Below are 23,492 nucleotides of genomic sequence, written 5' to 3'. Positions count from 1 at the left end.
AATGAGGTCCTGTACAATCTCTGAGAAGAGGGGGGCTGCCCGAGGGTCCACCGCTGTGCACGGAACAGCGCTACCGCCTGGAACAGAATCGGGCATCATTATCTTTACTGTTTCTTCTCTCCTTTCATTCCCCACAACTCCACCTTCAAGCTCATTACAGTGACTGAAGCAAATTCCATATTACAGAAATCATAGCAAAACCAACGAAAAACTTTTTTTCTTAAAGAAGTTGTATTAAGAACCCCTTCACGGGAGAGCCACCCTCTTAACAAATTCTAGGTGTACGATACATGTCTGCTTACTGGCCTGATGCTGGCCATTGGGGCTCTGAAGCTTATTCACCATATTTAACCGAAACTAGGCCTGTTGATTAGTAACTCCATTCCCCCTTCCTCCAGCCTGTGGTAACTACCATTTCAGTCTCAGAATTTGGTTATTTTAGATACCTCACATAAGTGGAATCACGTAGTACTGATCTTTCCATGTCTGGATTATTTCACTTCGAATACTGTCCTCAAAGTCCAATGAAAAAAATTTATAAAGAGAGCTTTCTTTGTATCCAACATTTCCAATGTTCTCTCTCTACAGAGAAAGAATGTTGACTCCTTGGTCTCTATATTTTAGTATGGATCTCACAAAAATTTAGAAATTTAAGTCTGAAATAGGAAACTAATAAACAAAGATAGCTAGAGAGATGAATTATTACTAATAATCAATACTAAAAGGATGGTAAAAATCACTTTCATTTAAAAAGATGATGAATTAGATCACTGATATTGATGGGAGGGGAAGGTTTACACTGAAATGCCAGTGCATATGTGTTCTTAAGAGCACTGTGTATTGTGGGCACCTGGGTGGCTCAGTCAGCTAAGCATCTGTCTTTGGCTCAGGTCATGATCCCAGGTCCTGGGATGGAGTCCTGCACTGGGCTCCCTGCTCAGCGGGGAGCCTGCTTCTCCCTCTGCCCCTCCCTCACCTGCTCGTGCGCGCGCTCTCTCTCTCTCTCCCAAAAAATAAATAAATAAAATCTTAAAAAAAAAAAAGCACTGTGTATTGTAAAGAATGTCTTAAACCCAGGTTACGTAATCCTTATTTTCTCCCACCAGCTTTAAATTACACAAGAGAACATTCAAGCTCAATTTTGATACCTGATTGCGAACGGCGAATGCATTCAAGTACATTTCCATAAATGTTAAGTGAAATATTTAAATGTGTTGTTTTCTGAAGTAATAATATAAAAGATATGTTCAGCTACTTATAACCAGATTTCTTTGACTGGAATCTGACCTATTGAAACAGTCTTCCTTAGTTTAAGCTCATCGAACCTGTCTTTTAATCTATGCCAAAGTATGAAAAATGAATTCGTTTCTACCATCATGAGGAACAGGAATCCGAAACAAGTTACCTCTGACTCGGAGAACCCCACGTGAACAACTTTACATTATTATTATTGAAGATATCTGGGCTTCATCTGTATGTTGATCACTCATCTACACACCACACATGGCTCATTTTCCTGACCTGGATCACAGAAAAAACACAGGACAAGGAGACAGCTAAACCTAGTTCTGCCACTAATTTGATGAGCCACAGGGTTTCCGTTGTTTCCACCTGATCGGCAGCAAAATAAAGGCACTCACCATGTGCTCTCCAGGCTCTCTTTCCCTCTCCGCCTCCTACAGCGTGTACCGCCTGAGCCTGGCCCTGTAGCGCTCAGATCTGAGCAGGAACCCCCACGGCCCTCAGGGGACTCGCCCAGAATACATGCGTCCACATTTCCGAGCACGTTTCACTCCGCGAACTCAACTTTGAACAGCCTCCTTCTTATCACCTCTGCCTACTGAAATGTGACTCATTCTTAAAGGTCTAGCTCAAAGGCCAATATTTCCCTGAAGTCTTCCTAATCCCTAACCCGGAAACTGACCGTTCTTGTCCATAAACATCCAAATGGTTTGTTTACATATTTTAAAGTATCTGTCAGTATCATCTTACTATCTACTGATACACTTTATCTCTTCTACTAAACTGTAAACACCTCGAGGGGAGAAAAGGCTTATTTGTCTGACAATCCGTCGCCATTCCCACTCTCCATACCAGTCCAGTCCCTGTTATCAACATTCCCCACCAATCTGCCTAGTCTAAGAAGGTGTCTGTACTTCTCTTCTTCCTCTACTCCGGAATGGCTTTGACACCTGCATGGCTTTGACCCAGGGTTGAATCTCACACTTCCAGGACCCAAGGAGGAACCACACATAGGGTAAAAACCACGATTTGGACAATTTAGAAGATCCATTTGTTGGTGGTAATCACAAGAGCCATTAGGATAGTCTAGGGGCCATGGATAGGGTGACCATACAACTAATTATCTAAACAGGGACACTTCTTTTTTTTTTAAAAAAAAAAAAGATTATTATTTGAGAGAGAGAGAGAGAGCAAGTGAGCACAAGGAGGGGGAGTGGCAGGCAAAGGAAGAGGGAGAAGCAGACACCCCGGTAAGCAGGGAGCCCAGTGCAGGGCTTGATCCCAGGACTCCAGGATCATGACCTAAGCCGAAGGCAGACACTTAACCGACTAAGCCACCCCAGCACCCCTAAACAGGGACGCTTCTAAGAGTTAAAGGGAGAGCTATGAATAATTCGTCCAGGGCAAAAGGTATATCAGCAGGAAACCAGAATATGTGGCCACCCTGGACATGGGCATTCGTTTCTAGCCTCCAGAATGGCTTACATGTTGTTCGCATTTCCATAATCCTTCTCTGCATTCCCCTTCTTCCCAAGGAAACTGGCATATTTCTAATATACTGGCTTATTAATAAGAGTTTAGACACTGAAAAGTAATCACAATCGTAACAGCATAAATACATATCTGCACATGCAGGAGAGGCCACGTGTGGCCCTGGCCTCCCTAGGGCCACCTTCAGCAGTGTAGACCGGCAATGACACAGGAGTTCTGGAGCAGATTTCTCACACTACTCTTACTTCTCATTTGGAGCCTTCATATTATAAATGGGAAATAAACAAAATGAAATAAGATCTTATTTCCAAGGTTAATTTTGGGTAAAGCTCAACATAAATCACAAAAATAAATAAATAAATTTAAAGTTACAGACTGTCCAGGACCTTAGTATACTCCCATCAATGCTCCTTTAGCTAGTTTTAATAAATTTATTGTTACAAGGTAAGAAACCATTAAGTTACTAAAAAAAGGGCTATAAAATATAAATAGTACAAGAGTTATTGCTGTAGCAATATTAGTTTTAAAAATTCAAATTATAATAATTTGAATTTAATTTTAAATATTTTATGGCTTAGTTTTTCAGATGGAGCTAAGACAGGACAAATCAATAGACCTAGGGGTATAATGCAGCACGGCTATGTCAATTAAACATTATGTAAGTTTCACAATTTAAAAAATATGAACGAGCTAAAACATTCTGTCTGATCACTTCTGCAATGATACAACTATCCAGTTATGTGCAAACAGCGCTGCATAGTAAGAGTGATCATTTAGCAGCCCAGGGAGAGGAAGGGGCAGGGAACCAAGGAGCACTACGTGATTCCTGTGCCAAATACTGTGATGGGTGCTGGGAGGCTGCTGGCACCCAGAAGCCTCTTGGTCATGAACCCTGAGAACCTCCTGCTCGGGATTGGCACTCAGCCGCTGGACTAAGTCCTGGGTGCTCCCCCTTGTCTAGCCCCCACTGTTATCACCCAGGTGGGGTGCCGCCACCCCACTCTCAGGAAGTTCCTGTTAAAAAGGTTACGGAGAAGAAATGTCACTGTGGGACCACCATGGAAATCAGTGAAGCGCCCAGGGACTGAGTCATGTTAGATTTTGGTGAACGAAATAGGTCTACAAAATGTCTAACAATTTTACGTGTGGCTTAAGCTTAAGAAGCATTTATACACATCAGCTACGTCTTCTGACTTCTTCTCATAAAACAGGAGGGGGTGGGAACTAACTAGGTGGCCTCGGTCTCAGCGCGAAGGAGCTCTTCAAACTTTCCCGATTTTACCTCTTTTCCTATCTTTCCACTTTTCACTGCAAAGGAGCAGAGCATAAGCGTCCGGTGTTTTGCTTCCCAGCTGCCTCCATTACCTTCCAGTGGACTGGATGGCTCCCTGAGGACGGGGCAATTCAAGTGCATTCTTGCGGCCCCTGCAGCACCCAGCACAGCTCTCTCCCCAGTGTTGACATGCACTTGCCCCTGGCCTTCCCTCTTTCTTCAGGCTGACTGCCACTCTCTGTAGTTTACCCGCAGAGCCCACTGTTTGGTCTTTTAGATCGCTCACGCTACCACGAATTCTAAGCTAGAAATAGTAGGGACTAATACGTATCGGCTAAAATGTGTGGCTATTGCACAGGAATCTAGGAAAAAGGTAGGTAATGAACTGATACGCTGTTTAAAATACTGCATTCTGCTGACTTGTGCTTCCAGATCTTATTTGTCTAAAGACTTGAGCGAGTAAGAGGAAGAAGTGAAGATCAAGAACAAAAAGTATTTAGAACTTTTGTTTTTGGTAACAGTACCCCTTGGTCAAGTCCATTTGTGAAACAGGGCATTCTCTATCTATCACCCTCCTGGGAACTCAGTGTGTCAGCAAAGAAAAGGCCCTAAGATGTCCTGCAGTAAGACATATGATTAATTTTGTTCAAACCAGTATTTCCCCAAACTGCTTTACCATGGAGCCCCTTCTCCCATGTGACATTTACTAATATTCTAAGAAACCAAGGTTCCTCTGAACACACTGTGGGAAATGCTGGCCTAATCTGGTTTTTTTCTTCCTTTGAATTGTATAAGCCCCTCTGAATTAAAGCTTTCAGATCAACTTACAGAATAGTCAAAAATATTTCTGTTAAGGCTTATGATGCCAATCCCACTTTGTCTTTAACCTCAGCGGCTACGTCAGATGAAGCCTAGTGTTTTGTGGTTGTAGCCCATGCATTTTGCGTAGACATAGCCTCTTAACTCTGAGGACCCTGAGGACCAAAGGCTGACAGCCTGGCCCATCTGGGGGAGCAGTGTCCAACACCACTCTTAAACCTCACAGGCTGGAGAGCCTCCACGACATCATGGGCTCGAAACAGTGTTGTTCATCCACTAATTCTCCCTTAGAGCTATGATAAGTCAAAAAAGCACAATAAGACCAGGATATGATTAACGAAAATGCAAGAAATATGTAAGCTCAAAAATGTAATATTCTAGGTATCCTGAGGATACCTCATTAACGTTAAGTTGATTACAAATTATAGGTATCTCAGAGCAGCTGCTGTAAGGAAGGAAAGCATTATACATTATAATCATGCGATAGAAGAAATTGCCCCTAATTGTGCTTAAAATTTATTTTAGAAAAAATTAAATTTCTCACTTTTACCAGTCTGAAGAATGAAAACAAAATAAAAATGAGCAAATCAAGGGCTGATTGCAGAGAAAGATTAAAAAAAATTCTCCGCCATGTATGTGTAGAAAACAGCATATGCTTTAGAAATCAATTCGGATACATTCTTGAAAAGCTAACTACTGTTTAATCCGATTGAGGCATCTGTTTCTGAGTCCTGCTTTCTAAAACAACAACAGTAAAACACTGAGCTCTTTCAAATACGGCAAGGTCAGAGGAACGATTTTTCCAACATAGGTAAATGAAGCATGAAATAGGAAAGCACACCTTAGCAAGAGCTCCTGAGTATGTCTGGTGTATTGTCTTACGATATCTCTCTCACCCAGGCTCCATTAAAGTACAGAGAACAACTCACCATGTCGTAAGTTGTTACAATCTTCTTCAGAACCTCGGGCACGATTCCCTGCAACTCCATCGTGGGATACTGCTCGCTCAGATTCAGGACCACCAGGGGCATGTTATCAGGTCCCAGGAAGCGGGGAGACACCGCCAACATGCACTGCATGAGATTGGCCACGGAGGAGAGGCCACACAGCTCCTTGAATGATACCACGGCATTCTGTTACGTGGAAAGAAAGGAGGCGCTCTGTAATTCACCAGAGGTTTTAAGTTCTCGTGGCTATTCTACTTGATATACTTGATTATACTTGAACTGCCTGGTACAACCGTTATTAGCAAAGTCATGACAGAATTAACTAATGATTATTTCATGCCAGGAAAAATGGCTATTTTCCAAAGTAAATACAGTTACAGACATTTTCAATACCAATTTATCAAAAGTACAGAAAATGAGAGTAAGTAAAATTCATCTGAAGGGTAAAGCCTCTTTTCAGATCAAAGTTCACAGTGGTGCTAAGGCTGATAGGCAATCGTGAGCAAACAAGAAGAATGGCTTCTGCACTCAAACACGGGAAAGGAAAAAAAAGCAAAACAGGTTTAAAGTAAGTATCAAATGCCAGCCACCTAAAAAGAAAAGGAGTATTTTCGAGGGAGAAACTTGAATGTCTCTCACCTGTTTACACTGGTTCCAAACTGAAAAGAATATTTTTGGAGGAGGGGTTAAATTTATTGTCTCAGTTATGGAGGCTAGAAGTCCAAGATCACGGTTTTGATATGATTTGTTCCTCTGGGGTCATGAGAGAGGGACAGCTCTTTCTCTCTCTTTCCTAGCTTTGGAAGACCAGTGAAGGCAACGATCTAGCAGCCAAGGGATACCAAAGATTGCCAGAAAACCACCAGAAAATCTAAAGGAATTTTGAGGACAAAGCAATTTACTGCCCAGTAGGAGACCCCCCCTATTAGTGTGTCCACTGGTTGCAACGTTTGTTCCCCCACTCCACCCCTTTTTTCATCACCAGAGCTATGCCATTAAAATATCCAGTAAAGAAAATCCCTTGACACTGTCAAATGTCACGGTTGGCATTCTTGGAGCACTTACCAAGTGCTAAGCTAGTAGGCCTACCTAGTACCCATTACCTCACTTAATCTTCTCAACCAGCCACACTGTGGGTAAGGAAATGAGTCTGGGCTGGGCTCTAACCTCTCTCTGTTATTTCTCTAAGGTCACACAGCTGGTGAGTGAAGGAGTCAAGATTTTACCTGAAATCTGTTGATGCTGAGGCCTATGTTTTTTAATTGCCGTGCTATAACAACTGGTAAATTCTAACCAAAATGGGAGTTATTCCAGGTGCACTTGGGTCCTGATCTGGGCTGAGCATGGTGGCCAGAGGGGAGGAATCCAGGCCTTGCAAGTCCCATGTCTGCTGCTCTCACATGCCCCAGTCTAAAAAATGAGCACTTTGGTTTTCTTAAATATTTTCTTTTTATTAATATCTCTTTAAATGTGGACATCAAACTCTGTCATTTTGCTCAAAATCACTTGGACGTTGACTGCTTGTGACAGCAAACCATGACTGTGAGGTCTCTGACGGGGTCTCCCAATCACTCCGTCACACCTCCCTGTTTTATTTTCTTCACAGCTCTTGCTTGTGTCTGCAACTGTCCTATTTGCTTGTTCACCTGCTCGTGGTCTGTTTCCCTCCCCACCGCCCACTCCCCGCTGAAGGCACTGCTTGCTCACGGCTGCGTCCTCACGGCCCAGACTGCCTGTGCGTGACGCGCACTCCTTAAGCCCCGCCACCGCTGCTCTGCCGGGTGCAGCGCAGACACGCAGCTCTGGAGACAGGATGCTCGAGCTCCGGAGGATCCCCGCGGGAACGCGGCGGCACGCGCACGACCTCGGCCTGGGGCAGGCCACTGTGCCTTGCTCGGAGCTCAGGGTTTCCCACACCATTCTCGCCCTCAGAAACAGGGAAAAGCCCTGCAGGTTCCTGTTATGCTTTGACTTGGAGAGAAAGAGAATAAAATTCCTCTCTTGTGGCAAGGTCTTTTTATGAATGAGTTCATCTATAAAATCTGTACGGGGTTGAAATCTGCTGAATATTCTGAGTCAGATTTCACTTGCTGGTGCCATTCTTCTCATAATAGGTATCTATAGATATATACCCAGCTAATATATTTAATATACATATTTTAATAAACACACGCCAAGCAGCTACCACAGACACGGCAGGCACTCTCACATGCTGGGCCGGGGTAGGGCCGGGAGCTCTGTGAGGCGGGCCCCGGTACACTGCTGGACATGTGGACGATCCTTAATTACGTACATTTGTTCCTAACTGATTGCTTTTAGCCATTATACAGTTGAGAGGTAATTATTATCTTAGACTTCTAATAAATACAGGCACCACATGTCTTCTACTTAAACACTTGAATAGCAGTCCTCCGACACCAAGCAGCGGCTCAAAACACAAACACATCGGCTCATTTAAGTGCTTGCTATTTTCCTAGCACTACGGCTCCAGAAGAAAGGGTTGGAACATGTGCCTTTTATTTTGGAAGGTCATCAAAGTGTGTTCCAGCTAAAGAATATTCCGGAAAATCGGAGATTCCCATGTACACTCTTAGAAAACAATGGGGATCTGTGAAGCAGACACGGACTATTATGTGAGACAGCAACAAAACTGGTTTATTCTAACGCATTATCAATATTTTCGACACCAGTTCTGGAAATGTAAATGATTAAAAAACATGAGCTTAGTGGTAAATGTTCTAATGACAAATTGGAATTTACAAATTACTGAAATTACAAATTACTGAAAATCAAATATAGTGTTGTAAGACCTAAGCCCTCCAAAGTATTCACAGATGGTGCACCGAGTGCACTGTGAAGAAACGCCGTTGAGGAAATACTTCAACACAAGTACCTACCTGCATGTTCTCTCTCAGGTCTGTGGCATCCCGGATAGGCGGCTGGGCATTCTTGAACACCTCATCCACAGTTTTAATCCACAGTGTTCTTAAAGATGCATACTCCCTGGATTTCTTCCCTTTTCTCACGGAAAGGCCCCTTTTATGAGGCTTCCCTCCTCCTCTTCGGTTAGTAATAGCCACGTGGACAAACAAAGAAGCGTGCGCCAGGACCTCTCCAGTCAATGACTGCAGGGGGACGTGGCGGTAGCCTGTCTGTAAGCATTCAAAGGGGATTGTGTACTGGCCGATGAACTCATCCCCGATGTAGTCATCATCTAGTACTACAAAGCGCACCATGGCCAGTTCAGGTAGGTTGATTTGAAATTCGAAGCTTTCATCAAAAATGGGAGCATCTCCGTTCTGGTGCACGGTTTTTGTCCTTTGTTCTGCACAGTCGGCAGGGATTCCGTGAATCTCCACATAGACGTAAGGATCCACCACATCTCCTTTGGCACCTGATCCTTTGGGTTTGGGAAAGTTCTGCCCGCTGATGATTTTAATGTGAAGAAGCTGCGGTGAGACTCCTGGGACGGAGTCTTTCGTGTTGGCGCTGAAGAAAGACACTTCCTCTCTCATGATGGCCGGCCGAAGGACGTAGCCGCAGTTTCCGTTCTGCCTAAACCAGCCAATATTCAGGTCCATCATCAGGCCTGGGGTCTGAAAGTTCATGGCTACGATCTGACAACCACACTTCCAAAAATCTTGAGGGTTCATGTTACTGGAGTCAATTCTCATTGGGCTGGGGAAGACCCTGGCGAGAAAACGTTTGTTGTAATTTACAAAGTCCCCTGGATTTTCATTGGCGTATTTGCTGGCCAGCACTTCATTAAACGAACAGACTTCCCAGTACTTCTGAGCCTGAAATGATACCTGAAATTCTTTGAACTGAACAGACTTACAGATGCTCACGAGTTCAGACAGTTCTTTACAGAGCTGAAATCGCTTCACAGGCACGTTGTTGGGCTGTTCCACGTTCTCTTTGCCTATCCTCTGAGACATTTCTGCCCCTTCGTCTTCGTCCGTAACATCCCCTTCTACGCCAGAGCAACTTGAGGACAGCTTCTTGGCTTTAATGAGTATCCTCCCTTTTAGGACATCTGGGGATGGTAGGTAAGATTCCTCCATGTTGGGTGACGTTGTATAGAGCTTGTCCCCTAAAATTTTCTTCATGTGCTGAACCATTACCTTCTGCTGTTTAATAGAACAGTGATTTTCTAAACACAAGATAAGAGGATACTCCGAAGCAAAGAACGCATACTTGTTAATAATATCAATGACGCTGCGGAAGACTATCTGAGAGGTCATGGTGTGGCCCGTGTAAATTACAGGTTCATTATCTGGCCCATCCCATACATCTAACTCAACACTCCGGCAACCCATTTTAAGAGCTCGGATGTATCCCGTGATGTCAGAGGGACCTCGGAACTGATCCTCTATTAAGTATGTATTATGAGATGAGTTTATAAAATAATGAGACAAAGGTTGCTTCATATCTTGACAGACCTTCTTATGTTCTGGATCAAATATATAACAGTCGGGGGACATAAGGTACTTAGTAAACCCATCTATGGAAAGCCAGCCCTTTTCCTGACCTTCTTTGGATGGCTCATATTTATTAATAATTTCAAGGCTTATTTCCTCATTTATATGTGCCACACCCTGCTCTGCCTCAAGAAACATCATAAGGTCCTTGGTATCAAGAAATTCTTTATTGCTTGAAAACTGAACTAAAAGGAAATAAATTTCAGGTCTGGTACAAAGCTCATGGAAAACCTCAACAAATTCTTCCTTTGTGACTTCAGTACCAGCTTTGTCCTTGGATTTGTGCAATTCTTTGAACTTAAGCTCAATTTTGCTAGTTTTTAAACCAGGATTGAGGTCTCTGATACACTGCACAGCATTACACAGAGTTATATGTCCAAGGTTATCTACATCAATTTCACTAAACATTTGTGAAACCCAAGAAGTCCTCATGTTGTCTTGGCTACTTTCTAACATATCAAGTGTATGTTTTCCGTAAGAAATTAGGTACCGCAGTCCCGTAACCCAGATGTTCGCAACATCTGCAGAGTTGGCAACCAAATCAAGTGACTCATAATTCTCTCCGTATATGACTGAAAACGCACAATCTTCAGATATCTGGTCAGAAATGCCATTGCTGCGGAATATGTCTGTATTTTTTCCTGTTCTCACTTCCTTGATGGATTTAATATCAATCTTGGCTTTCTCAGAATCTTTCTTAGATGGTTCCCACCTCAGGCTCTGCATGTCAGCATCCAGTAAAAAATACCTATGGTAAATCCTGGAGTTGGAGCGAACCTTTTTGAGTTCTGAACCCTCGACCATCGAATTGATGCAATCACTTGCACTGCTGATCTTCTTCTCTGTGGGCATGCTACTGAACGAGACGGTCTTCTTCCGCTCTCTTTTCTGTTTTGTACCATCCTGGGAGGGGAAAAAAAAAAAAAAAACAGTGTACAAGAATAACATAAACATGGGTTTCTATGTTCAAGATCAGGAATAAAAATTTAATTTTTTCAAAAAAATCATACTGTTAGGATCTCCTATTGAATGTTCTATGACAAATGATATTCAATCACTTCTAGAGCTTAGAAGTGGCCCTGGAGTTTGCAGCCTAATACAAACAAGTAAAAAATCATTATTGAATAATTGCAATCCATGGGTATCAAGAAACACAATTTCAGTTATACACAATAAAATCCTGTACAGAGAAAGGACTACTCAATTCGCAGGGCTCAGGGAAAAATGAAATACAGGATTCCTTGTTCAAAAATTGTTAAGAATTTTAGCGGCGCCTGGGTGGCACAGTTAAGTGTCGACTCTTGATTTCAGCTCAGGTTATGATCTCAAGGGCCATGAGAGTAAGCCCCCATCACGCTCCACACTAAGTCTGTGGAGCCTGCTTAAGATTCTTTCACCTTCTCCCTGTGCCTCTCCCCACTTCTCAAAAGTCTCTCTCTCTCTCTCTCAAAAAAAAAAAAAATTGGTAAGAATTTTAAGGTGATGGAAGAATATTAAGTCAAGTGCAGGGCCCTTCTGAGTGTGGGGCCTGCACAACCACACAGGTCACACACCCATAAAGCAGGCTCTGCTAGTTGAACACATCTCCCACACCAGTGTTCCTCAAACCTGTCACCACACCACTTGCCTCAGAACCACCTGGCTTACCTGATTAACATGCAGATTCCTAGGCTCATAGGATCAGATTTCTAGGGGGCAGTGCCCAGGAATGCGCGCTGTAGGCAACCCTCTAGGTGATGGGGATGCACACTGACATTTGAAAACCACTTGGACTCACTAAGATGTCTGGGTTATTTCTGGAAATGCCAAAAGACCTGAAACAGCTAAGTACAGACCACTAAACAGTGTGTTAAATGAGTAGACACTGAAATTCCAGCAGGAATTCCTGGTTTTTCAGTCTCAGATTAGTCACGGTTCTCAAGACTTGGGACAGATATGGTTTTACGGCTGCAGTTGTACCGAGTCTGGGTGGGAGGCTAGCTGAGGGAACTTCTAAAATCCTAGAGCTGGATTTATTAAAGCCTATTGCCATGCACAGGCTAGTGCTTAGAAGAATGTCACCTAAGTACTTCCAATATCATCAGGTTATCTACACAATCAAGGGAAACACTCTCAGCAGCATCTATTTCTAAAGAAGTCTGTGTCACCAACGACACGGCCCTCCACTTCCCTGCACGGTGTCACAGGTGCTCACCTTAAGATGCTGATGCCACAGCTATGTGTGTACTGAAGTTCCTTCCCTGTACAGACACCTTTATTATTATTATTATTTTTAATGCTCAAATGACCTCAAAGTGTCTTTCACAATTTTCACCTAAAACATGACATTGCCTTTCAGGAAGTATATGAAAATTTTGATAAATCTTCAGTAAGTCATTATATTCATACACAGGGAATAGACATGGAGGTTGCGATTATATAACTTCCATGGCAATGAAGAGAAGAGCATGAAGGATATTATACAAAGGCAATTCTAACTTTCTGGCTCTGGAGAGAATCTAATTTGAATAAAATCTCTACATTTTAGAAAGTGATTACGCTATTCTCTGCGTCTGAAATTTAAAACCACTCTTACTTTTTGACTACCTATACTTCCAAAAGCAATTTACAGGTGGTAATTAAACTTAAACTTTAAATCATATGGGTATCATTTCCCTCAAAGTTTCAAAATGAACCGTAGAGACTTTTGTGATCTAAATGCCAAGATACAACATAAAAGCCACAAGGCAGAGTATTTCTTTGCAAACGAATCCTCAGAACAATAAACTGCAAAAGACATAAAAACTGTGGCGATTATATCCATAAGATGAATTGCATCACAGCTCTTCCAAATCCCTAAAGCATAGACTGTGTTCTATCTATTTAAGCAAGTTGGCATGAAATTTCATTTGTTATCAGCCATGCATAACGGCCTGAAACAAATGTATAAATTTCCTATTTTTCAGAACGAAGGTTGTCTTTACCTTTACAAACACACATGTACCTTTAGTAAAGACAACATACTAATTATGTAAGGGAATTTTATAATCGTTATAAATCATATCTCTAAGGTGCCACTGGTAAAAAGAAGTCACAAAGATAAATGGAGGTACTTATCTATTTATCCATTAAAAATATATAGAGCATTTCCTCAACACTAATCTTTTATTCTGTCAGTCTTAACATATTGATTAATACTCAATGGCTTCTTTCTAATTTGTTACAATTGGTACATTTCAGATTCATAGGTCTCTTTGCTATTAAAAAGAAAAAGCCAAATCGCAAAGCACACTGATAACATACTTAAGTGCTCACACACCCTCATCTGTGGGACAGGCAGGAGCTTAAACACCACACTTGAGACTTTCAAAACATCGCCTTGCTTTTCACAAGCCAGCCAGGTTTTGATTGGTGAGTTCTGATCATTCATTGCAGACACAGGAACACGACGGTCACCCCAACACAGGCTGATATAATGAGAGCAGGGACTTCCCTTACCACTTTCCTGTCTCTTCCCTCTCTGTCTGTGGTGGCCCAGAACCATCCTGTCCTCTCCAGAGCACACCACTGCCGCCCTCCTCTCTCCAAAAGATGAAGCTATTAGCAAACACCAACAGAGTCATGTGTTTGCTTAGAGACCAAACAGGAGAAAGGATATGCGAGCTTGCCCTCAGCACTGGATGGACCAGAATCCTGGCTGGAAGCTACAGGTGGATGTGAAGGCTGGCCCCCCAGGGCCCAGAGGAAGGGAAGAAAAGGCCAGAAGCCCTTGTGTGGGAGGGAGGGGAAACTGAGGTTCAATAGCCGGAGATCCAGGCCCCCAGCTGGCCTGACTCCCAGAATCTTTAACCCACACCTACTTGGTTTTCACTTTTCAGCCCAGCCGTGATCAAGCACAGCTCACCCTTGAATAACTCAAGGGTTAGGGGTGCCCATCCCCTGCATAGCTGAAAATCTGCAGATCACTTCCGATTCTCCAAAAACTTAGCCACTCATAGCCTACTACTGCTCCGTAGCCTTACTGGTAACACGTAGTTGATTTACATATATTTGGCATGCTATATGTATTATATGGTGTATTCTTACAGTAAAGTAAGCTAGAGAAAATGTTATTAAGCAAATTGTCAGGAACGGAAAATGCATTTACAGTACTGCACTGTACTTACTGAAAAAAAAAGTCCATGTGTAAGTGGACCCACAAGTTCAAATCCACGCTGTTCAAGGGTCAGCCGTACTTGCATCAGCTAAGCAGGTGGTCAGCAGCAGGGCTGGAGTCTATTTCCTACGTTATCTCTTAATGTTAGTTAGTTTAACTTTAACAGTGAAAAGTGCTACACATACAGTCTTTTTATCTAAAGAAAACAAACTGCACAATTTACATGAACCAATCACCTAAAACCAGAGGAAAAGATGTAAGTTTCTGCTGAGATAAAGGTGCCTCAAAATACTTTCAAAAACAGTCTAAATGATGTTTTGGAGCTGGTTCTTAACATTTGAAGCACTCATGGTCTAGAGCTTCTGAGCAGTAAAAACAAGAGACTGTAAACTTGGTCCACTGGTGCAGCTCTCCCAGTCTATCAGCACTTACTAACACCAGGAGAAGAAACACAAAACAAACGCTCAGTCTGGAGGAAACTCAGCTTTCAAAAACCCCACCTCCCATCAACCCTGAAATGCTGAATTCTAGATCCAGGCAGGGATTCCAGTGTGGGGGTGGGGGCGAGCATAACAGAAGGAGGAAGGGGATGGAGTATGAAAACAAAGCAGCCATTTGTCCTTCTGGTTTGAGTCGAGTCTTTTAATTTGATTTAGAAATAACATTAAAGAAAGACCTGAGATTTTTATGTTGACTGAAGGAGGCCTAGGAATAAAGAGAGTTAAGAAACACTGGGTTAAAGAAATTTCTATCCTTAACAAAAGAAAACAAAACGCCCCCAGAAGCGACTTGAGGCCCCTTAAAGGAGCACAGCAAGGCCTGGCCTTTCTTAAGCTCCTAACAAGAACCCTGAATTGAAGGAATAAGTCATGCTGGGCACATCAGAGCTACCTTGCAAGGCTTTTCATTCATCCTTAAAACTTTGATGTGCTCTCCAAGATGAGCAAAAAGGGGGGAAAAAAAAGATGGATCTGGAGGAAAATCGGTCACTTTGAAGGTCATTTTGTACAATCAGATGAACTGAAAAGAAAAAATTAACTTGAAGAAAAGCTGGGTCTGGCCAAATGTTGCTTCCCACTCACGTGGAAGGCCCCTTACTACAAATAACAGAGACCTTCGTGGCCCCCGGGACTCCTCGCCTCACGGGCCCCCTCTTCCATGCTGCCCTCTACTGCATTCCAAGAGCTCACCCTGGCCCAACTTTGGCAGGGAGCCTATGAGCACTCAGATCAGCAAACGGCTTGGGGACCCATAGAGGACTTGAAAGTCATGCATGTGAGCAGGTACCGCTAAGAGGACAGCTTAGAATGTGGAAAGCCAAGAGAGAATGCCACTCCCACTGTGACAAGAAAAAGCCAAATTATCTATAAAATCCTATGTTTTCTTCTAGTCATCAGAGAACTGTGGTCACAAAGCAACTAAGGGAGCTGAATTCCAAAGAGTGACAGGCCCTTCCAAGGACAGACAAGACCTAGAAACTGCTTCATGTTTGACAGAGCGTGGGAAGCACGTCAGAAGAAGTCAGCTAAGATTTTAAGGAATTCGTACAGGGCAGGTGTGAGCTGGTATATCACTGTAGAGTAACAAGGAGCCCCAGACACAGGCAGAGTTTGCACGTATCTGTAGGTCTTCATGAGTGCTCCTGCGAAAAACTGGGAGCAGAACAGGTGAGAGAGCCCCTCTCCAGAGCACAGGCATGGGGGGCAGATTGAAACTCTGCCTCTTTCCCCAACTACCCTCCTATATTGAAGCAAAAGCCTTAAACACTGAGGGAAGGGCAGCAAGGCCTCTTGCTCCTAGGACCACTGGGGTAAGGGTAGAAGCAAAATCCATCTCTCTCTGCAGCCAGGCAAAGACCTACTGCCCCAAGGAGGAGAAGACCCTCTTGGACTCAGGAGCTTGCACCAATACAAGAAGAACTCTACTACCACCGGGAAAGAGCAGAAAACTGTCTCCTGCCCAGACTCAGCACAGAGACTGGCAGAGTGTGGCTGCTCAGGGGAGCAGGGCCAGAATCCCCACAAGGTCCCATCCCTGATGCACACGAGCATATGGCTGCCTAATACTGAAACTAGACCAGGAGGACAAAGAACTCCCCTGACTTCCCCAGAAGCCTAGCACCAAGGAGCAAGCAGTGTACCATGGACGAGGGGCAAGAGCATGGAGAGAGACCCCTTTCTCATACAGGCATTTGCCCATGAAAGCAGAGGGCAGAACAGGAACAATGAATAAACCCTCTGCGACCCTAGCCCCACCTAAACACAAGGCTATGGTGGCCCACCGGTGGAGGAATTTAAAGTCAGTGGTACAATAAAGGGAACAATGGCGACTCAAAATACAAAACCTGCTCAATTATTGACTACACTGGGGGCACCTGGGTGGCTCAGTCGTTAAGCGTCTGCCTTTGGCTCAGGTCCTGGGATCGAGCCCTGCATCAGGCTCCCTGCTCTGCGGAAGCCTGCTTCTCCCTCTCCCACTCCCCCTGCTTGTGCTCTCTCACTGTGTCTCTCTCTGTCAAATAAAAAAATATATATATATTGACTATACTGGCTCAACTTCCCCAATACTAATGACCTAGAAGATGAAGAGGCATGTTCATTTCTGAACATAAGTATTATTTACTTCAGTCTTTATTAAACATGGTGCCTAGCATTCGATCCAAATTAAAGGACACACACACAGAACACACCCCCTAGACATGTCACAGTCAAACTGCTGATAAACAAATACAAAAAGAAAAACTTTAAAGTTATATACAGAGGAACACAAACAAGAATTACAATTCAGGGACACCTGGGTGGCTCAGTCGGTTAAGTGCCTGACTCTTGGTTTCAGCTCAGGTGATGATGTCATGGGTTGTGGGATCGAGCCCAGCGTCTGGCTCCTTGCTCAGTGTGGAATCTGCTTGAAAGATTCTCTCCCTCTGCCCCTCCCCCTGCTCGTTCTCTCTCTCTCAAAATAAATAAATAAATCTAAAAAAATTACAACGCAGGTGGATTACAGGTGATCCACTTACATCTAACCACAGGGCGTCTACTTGACCCAGCTTGCAAATGCACTGAGTTCTTTCTAAAAGTTTTTCCTTTTTAAAGGACTAGAGTCCCTAAATTTTCCTATGCTTCCACAAAGGTGTCCCTAACCTAGATGTTGGTCTCTGAAGGCTCACAGGTGGGTTTCAGAGGCCTCAAAAGACTGTGACTGTGATTGGATTCTGAAGGTGATATGCAAACCCATCCTCTTTCCCTAAAAGATTTAGAATCCTGGCCCTTATTAACATAAACTTCAGAGGGCAAAGAAAAAGATTTACATTTCCTAAAAAGAATGTCAACCTTAAATGTTAAAGGCAAAGGATATGTGTTTTTCAGGGTTGTCAGGGAAATTTTAAGGCTATCCAAAAGAGAAACGACAAACTGAGAGATAGGAAAATGAAAGGAAACCACATAATTTATGGATATAAGTAACAGACTTTCACTAATAAGAGCAAAATCAATCACAGAAAGAGTTCTTATTTATAGCTGTGACATAGTTTTCTTAATTCCAAGGTAGAACAAAATAATCCAATAGTTTATAAACTTCCTAGTTTAGGAATCACCCACAGAGCTACTATGCACCACAAGAGGTGAGCTAGCATTGCAGGTTCTCCATGCCTCCATCTTTCCACCTGTAAAACAGAGACTTAAAAAATACCTGTGCCCCACCGTGTGTTATTTATAGTATCTATTTCATAGGGGTTTTTTTTTTGTTTGTTTTTTAAGATTTTTATTTATTTGACAGAGAGAGAGACAGCCAACGAGAGAGGGAACACAAGCAGGGGGAGTGGGAGAGGAAGAAGCAGGCTCCCAGCGGAGAAGCCCGATGTGGGGCTCGATCCCAGAATGCTAGTATCACACCCTGAGCCAAAAGCAGACGTTTAACGACTGAGCCACCCAGGCGCCCCCTCATAGGGGTTTAAAAAAAATATATATTTTATTTACTTATTTGACAGAGAGAGAGAGAGCACAAACAGGGAGGGGGAGAGAGAAACAGGCTCCCCACTGAGCAGGGAGCCTGATGGATGTCGGGCTCAATCCCAGAACCTTGGGATCATGACCAGAGTGGAAGGCAGATGCTTAACCAACTGAGCCACCCAAGCACACCATTCATAAGGTTGTTATAATAATAAATGAGTTCACAGCTGGAAAGTGATCTAAATGCCGCCTGAAGTTTTGTATACCCTATGCGAGATGCTGTTCAATAAATACCTTTCAGGCTGAAATTATTTCTTCGTGAAAGAATAATAAAAAGAACGCAATTATAAATGTGCAGTTGCAATACTCCAATCACTTAGGATTTGCTGAAAGTCCCATTCTAGAAGGAACAGAACGAACACAGTCCCCCTCTGGGTCGTGTTTAACTGAGGCTAACTAGTTAATGCTACTAGGACTTTTGAGCACAACCAGGTGGATGTGATGCCCAAAATATACTGGGAAACTGTCAAAAGCAGACAGACGCCCTCTTCAGCAGGCTGTACCCCACATTCACAGGGCACAAGTAAATAAACCAGTTCTCAGCGTCTTTTGTTAATTTTATTTATTTTTCTTTTGTGAATTTTAAATCCCATCAGTTTAGTTAGAATTATAATGTAACTCACATGTAAGTATTCATATGTAAAAAGAAAAATTTGAAGCAATGATCCCCATAATGTTTTTGTCTAAAAAAATAATGAAATGACCTCACTAAAAGCACTTTCTGACCAGAATTATTCAGATGATTCCTTCTACTTCATACGCCCATATCACTTCCTACAGTTTTCAAAATAACTACATGCAAAGAAAACACATTTCCAATTCCCGTAAAATGAAGTTTTCAAGGTCAGGTTAAAGCTTCCAACTCATTCGATGTAATGGGTTACACCTGCCTTGAAAAAAAAAATCGGGTTTTAATTATGAAATCAGAGGACCATAATGGAATACAATACTTTTATGACAATACTGTTCTGGTCAAACACTTTCACTACCACTGAAATATTTATTCAAAGTAAATTTACAAAACCATAATGTACATCTGTGTCCAATGTAAACTGCCATAAAATTCACTGGTTTTCTCCAGTAATGAAAAACTTAATGGTGAGCGCTGAGCTCCTATAAACTATACAAGTGCTACTTTACATTCCAGTGAAAATATTGATGCTAATGAGTTTTAATTTATGGTCTATAATAATGGTACTTAAGTGGCCCACTTTGGTGTGAAAATTGTCAGTGTTTCCCAACTGTGTATATGGTAATTCCTTATACAGCACATTATAAAGCCTGCTGACTTCCTACACTACGGAGCTATTTCAAGGTGCGGTTACATAACTTTTTTTTTTTTTTAAGATTTTATTTATTTATTTGACAGAGATAGAGACAGCCAGTGAGAGAGGGAACACAAGCAGAGGGAGTGGGAGAGGAAGAAGCAGGCTCACAGCGGAGGAGCCTGATGTGGGGCTCGATCCCATAACACCGGGATCGTGCCCTGAGCCGAAGGCAGACGCTTAACCGCTGTGCCACCCAGGCGCCCCAAGACGCGGTTACATAATTTTAATTGTTAATAACTGTTTGGTAAATCATACTGAATTTTAAAAGCCATGCAAGTTGAATCACATAATATATAATCTTAGCCACCAATATGATCAATTCTAAGAGCAACTTCTCAATCACAATTTTGCCACCTAAATTGTGCTGGTTCTTCACTATTTCGGGATAGCATAGGAGGAGGGATTTATTTTCCTCACTTTTTATCCTTAAATCCATCGTTGCTGGCATTGAGGGGAAATGATGGCTCTCCAAGGGCAGTCAGGAGTCAGAAGGAAAGCTTCAGGGGCCCATGGCTGGTTCAAATGGTACAGCATGCAACTCTTGATCTCGGGGTTGTAAATTCAAGCCTCATGTTGGATGTAGGGATTACTTCAAAATAAAATCTTTAAAAAACAAAATAGGAAAGCCTCACAGAGACCTGTAGGCAGGCCAACCCGCAGACCTGCTGCCTGGGGCCACACCCACCACACAGAAGGAAGAGTCAGTAGCTCTTTGAGTCAGAAATTTTAATATTTCCACAATTATTTTATTTTATTTTATTTTTAAAGATTTTATTTATTTATTCGACAGAGATAGAGACAGCCAGCGAGAGAGGGAACACAAGCAGGGGGAGTGGAAGAGGAAGAAGCAGGCTCCCAGCGGAGAAGCCTGATGCGGGGCTCGATCCCATAACGCCAGGATCACGCCCTGAGCCAAAGGCAGACGCTTAACCGCTGTGCCACCCAGGCGCCCCTCCACAATTATTTTAAAACTAAATTTTAAAAGGAAAATTGCCTCACAGACATTTTACTCTGCAATCATCTTGTTTATTATTTTCTATCTTGTCTTATAGGCAAAAGAATCTTCTTCTTGGGGCCTTTTTAAATCCAATGGTTTATTTGCATATGAAATTAGCATGTGTGAACAATTAGATCAGAAAAAAGAGAAAATAATGAATCATATAAAAGGGAAAGTTCACTTTCTACAAATATTCTTTTAAGTTCCACACCATTCACAAGGCTGTGCTAGTCCGGCCCTCAATGCCATCTCTTCACCAAATTCATACAGAAGTTAAAGTCTCTACCCTCTAATTTAACACTTAATTATAGTCTTACTCAGTTCTCTATTGTTTTATGTGGGTTAGCCTTATCTCTCAAGCAGAAAGTGAACTTTTTGAGGGAATGGGCTATGGTTTATAGTCCATAGGCCCTGGTAGGACCAATGCTGGTAGTCAGAACAGTAGCCCCTTTCCATGAACTGGTAACCTCAATGATAAAGGGGACAACTCAACAAAAGGATGTAACACTTCTAAGTATTTATGCACCTGACATAGGAGCACCTAAATATATAAAAAACAAATATTAAAACAAACCTGAACGGAGAAATAGACAGCAATATAATAATAGTAGGGGACTTTAATACCCAACTTTCATCAATGGATAGATCATCCAGACAGAAAATCAGTAAGGAGGCAATGGCCTTAAATGACACGTTAGACCAGAGGAATTTAGCAGATACATACAGAACATTCCACCCAAAGGCAATAGGATATACATTCTTCTCAAGCGCGGATAGAACATTCTCCAGGGTAGATCATATGTTAGGCCACAAAATAAGTCTTAATAATTTAAGAAGACTGAAATCATATCAAGCATCTTTTCTGACCACCATGGTATGAAACTGGAAATCAATCACACGAAGAAACTTGGAAATTCACAAGCATGTGGAGATAAAATAAAATGCTTCTGAACCACCAGTAGGTCAAAGAAGAAATGAAAGTACCTCGAGACAAATGAAAATGGAAATACAACATACCAAAACTATGGACGCAACAAGAGCTGTTTAAGAAGGAAGTCATAGCAATAAATGCCTACATTAAGAAACAAGAAAAATCTTAAATAGCCTAAGTTTACACCTCAAAGAACTAGAAAAAGAAGAAACTAAGCCAAAAGCTATTTGAAGGAAGGAAATAACAGAGATCGAGCAGGGAATAAATGAAATAGGGACTAATAAGACAATGGGAAAGATCAATGAAACTAGTAGTTGTTTTTTGAAAAGGTAAACAAAATAGCCCTGCAGCTAGACGCTACCATGAAAAAGAGAGAGAGGACTCAAATGCATAAAACCAGAAATGGAAGAGGAGACATGACAACTGAAACCACAGAAATACAAGGGAAGAGTTATGCTAACTCTTCCTCAAATGTTTGGTAGAGTTCACCAGTGAAACCACCTGCTTTTGGGCTTTTCTATGTTGGGAGGTTTCACAACAAATTTAAAACTTATTTTTTTTTAATGAAGTGCTTTTTGTATACTGGTCACATGCTCTTATTACTGAGCGTGCCTCTAAGATGTGTTTGTTTGTTTATCAAATACATGTGCTAGCTACTAACAGATTGCGTATGCTAGAAAACATTCACAAAATTAAACTGAAGCTCTAATGTTTTCTTCCAGGCGTACTCAACTTGGCAACTGCTGCTCTAAACCAAGCCCAAGCTCAGTGCTACGGCTCAGCAGGCTTTGGAGACCCATCCCCTGCCTTGCAGCCTTTGGCCATAAAAGCCCTGCAGGCCTTCTCTGTGGGTCCCGAGGCTTGACCTACCAGGGCTGGGCCTAGCTGAGGCGGGTGCTTCATGGCTTCCCTTTCTTCTTGCTCTTCATCCAGAGCGCCTCTGGATGGATCCCTCAAACACCCTAACCCTGGTGAATCTGCCCTCTACCACTTGTTCTACTCTGCTTTCTAGGAAGAAGGAATGACAAGTGCAAAGATGCTGAGGCCCAAGCGATGTGAAGTACTCCAGCACACAAAAGAAACCAATGTGGCGGACATGCAGTTAGCTGGGTAAGACTAGAAGGAGATGAAACCACAGAGAGGCAGAGGCTAGATCCGACAGAATCTCCCAGGAAGGGACTGGATCTAATTCTAAGGGCAACTCCTTAAGGAGAGTGCCGTGGTCTGATCTGCCCCTCTAAAACGGGGTCAAGTGGAGAATGGGTGAGGATAGGGTAAGGGCCGAGGCAGGGAGACAGCGGAGAGACAATTACAGCATTCCACACGTGGGACCGTGGTAGCTGGAGCCATGGCGGGTGACCACAGATACGGAGACAAGTGGATGGCTTCACGACAATGTCAGTGACAGAGCTGAGGACACCAGCTGATGGACTGGAGGCAGCACACGAGAGAAATGAAGGAGACTGAGGCAGCTGCCAAGTTCATGGCTCGATGAAATGGTGCGTGATGACGTGATGTCTAATTAGATGGGAAGACTGAGGGTTAGTGTGGGGGGCTGGGGACTGACAGGAAAGTGAGGAACAGAGACAGTGAGTGTGGTTACTCCACGAAAAACGGAGTTAGAGGAAGGGAGAGAGAGTGTTTAGTCAGACTGGAGACAGTCCAGCAGTGTTCTAGGCTGAAGGGATTCACCCCAGTAAAGAAGGGAAATTAATGATGCAGGACAAAGGGAACATGTCTCTGAAGGAGCAGAGTCCTTTGGGAAAGCAAGAGATGAGATTGTCATTCGCTTCCCCCAAACGGTGGCTTTTGAGCTGGATCCCGATGCAAGAGGAAGAGGA

At 42.8% G+C, this 23,492-nt stretch overlaps 1 protein-coding gene across 8 annotated transcripts in view; it reads right to left on the bottom strand.

Annotated features, from left to right (window-relative positions):
- The window catches only part of PLCL2 (phospholipase C like 2), a 182,533-nt gene that overhangs the window by 60,644 nt on the left and 98,397 nt on the right, over window positions 1-23,492 (bottom strand). For all 8 annotated transcript variants that reach the window (XR_004626010.1, XR_004626007.1, XR_004626008.1 and 5 more), the window contains 2 exons: window positions 8,670-11,156; window positions 5,755-5,958 (listed from right to left, as the gene is read on the bottom strand). Coding sequence is in view for 4 of the 8 variants with exons in the window: in XM_034662023.1 (XP_034517914.1) it covers window positions 5,755-5,958; window positions 8,670-11,156 (2,691 nt within the window). In the remaining 4 variants the exon portion in view is untranslated. Of the gene's footprint in view, window positions 1-5,754; window positions 5,959-8,669; window positions 11,157-23,492 lie in introns of those variants that run through there.

This window comes from Ailuropoda melanoleuca, chromosome 6, assembly GCF_002007445.2.
Source record: "Ailuropoda melanoleuca isolate Jingjing chromosome 6, ASM200744v2, whole genome shotgun sequence".
Taxonomy (NCBI): Eukaryota; Metazoa; Chordata; class Mammalia; order Carnivora; family Ursidae; genus Ailuropoda; species Ailuropoda melanoleuca.
Note: the sequence above shows the minus strand (reverse complement) of the source record. Positions and strands in the feature narration are given on the sequence as shown.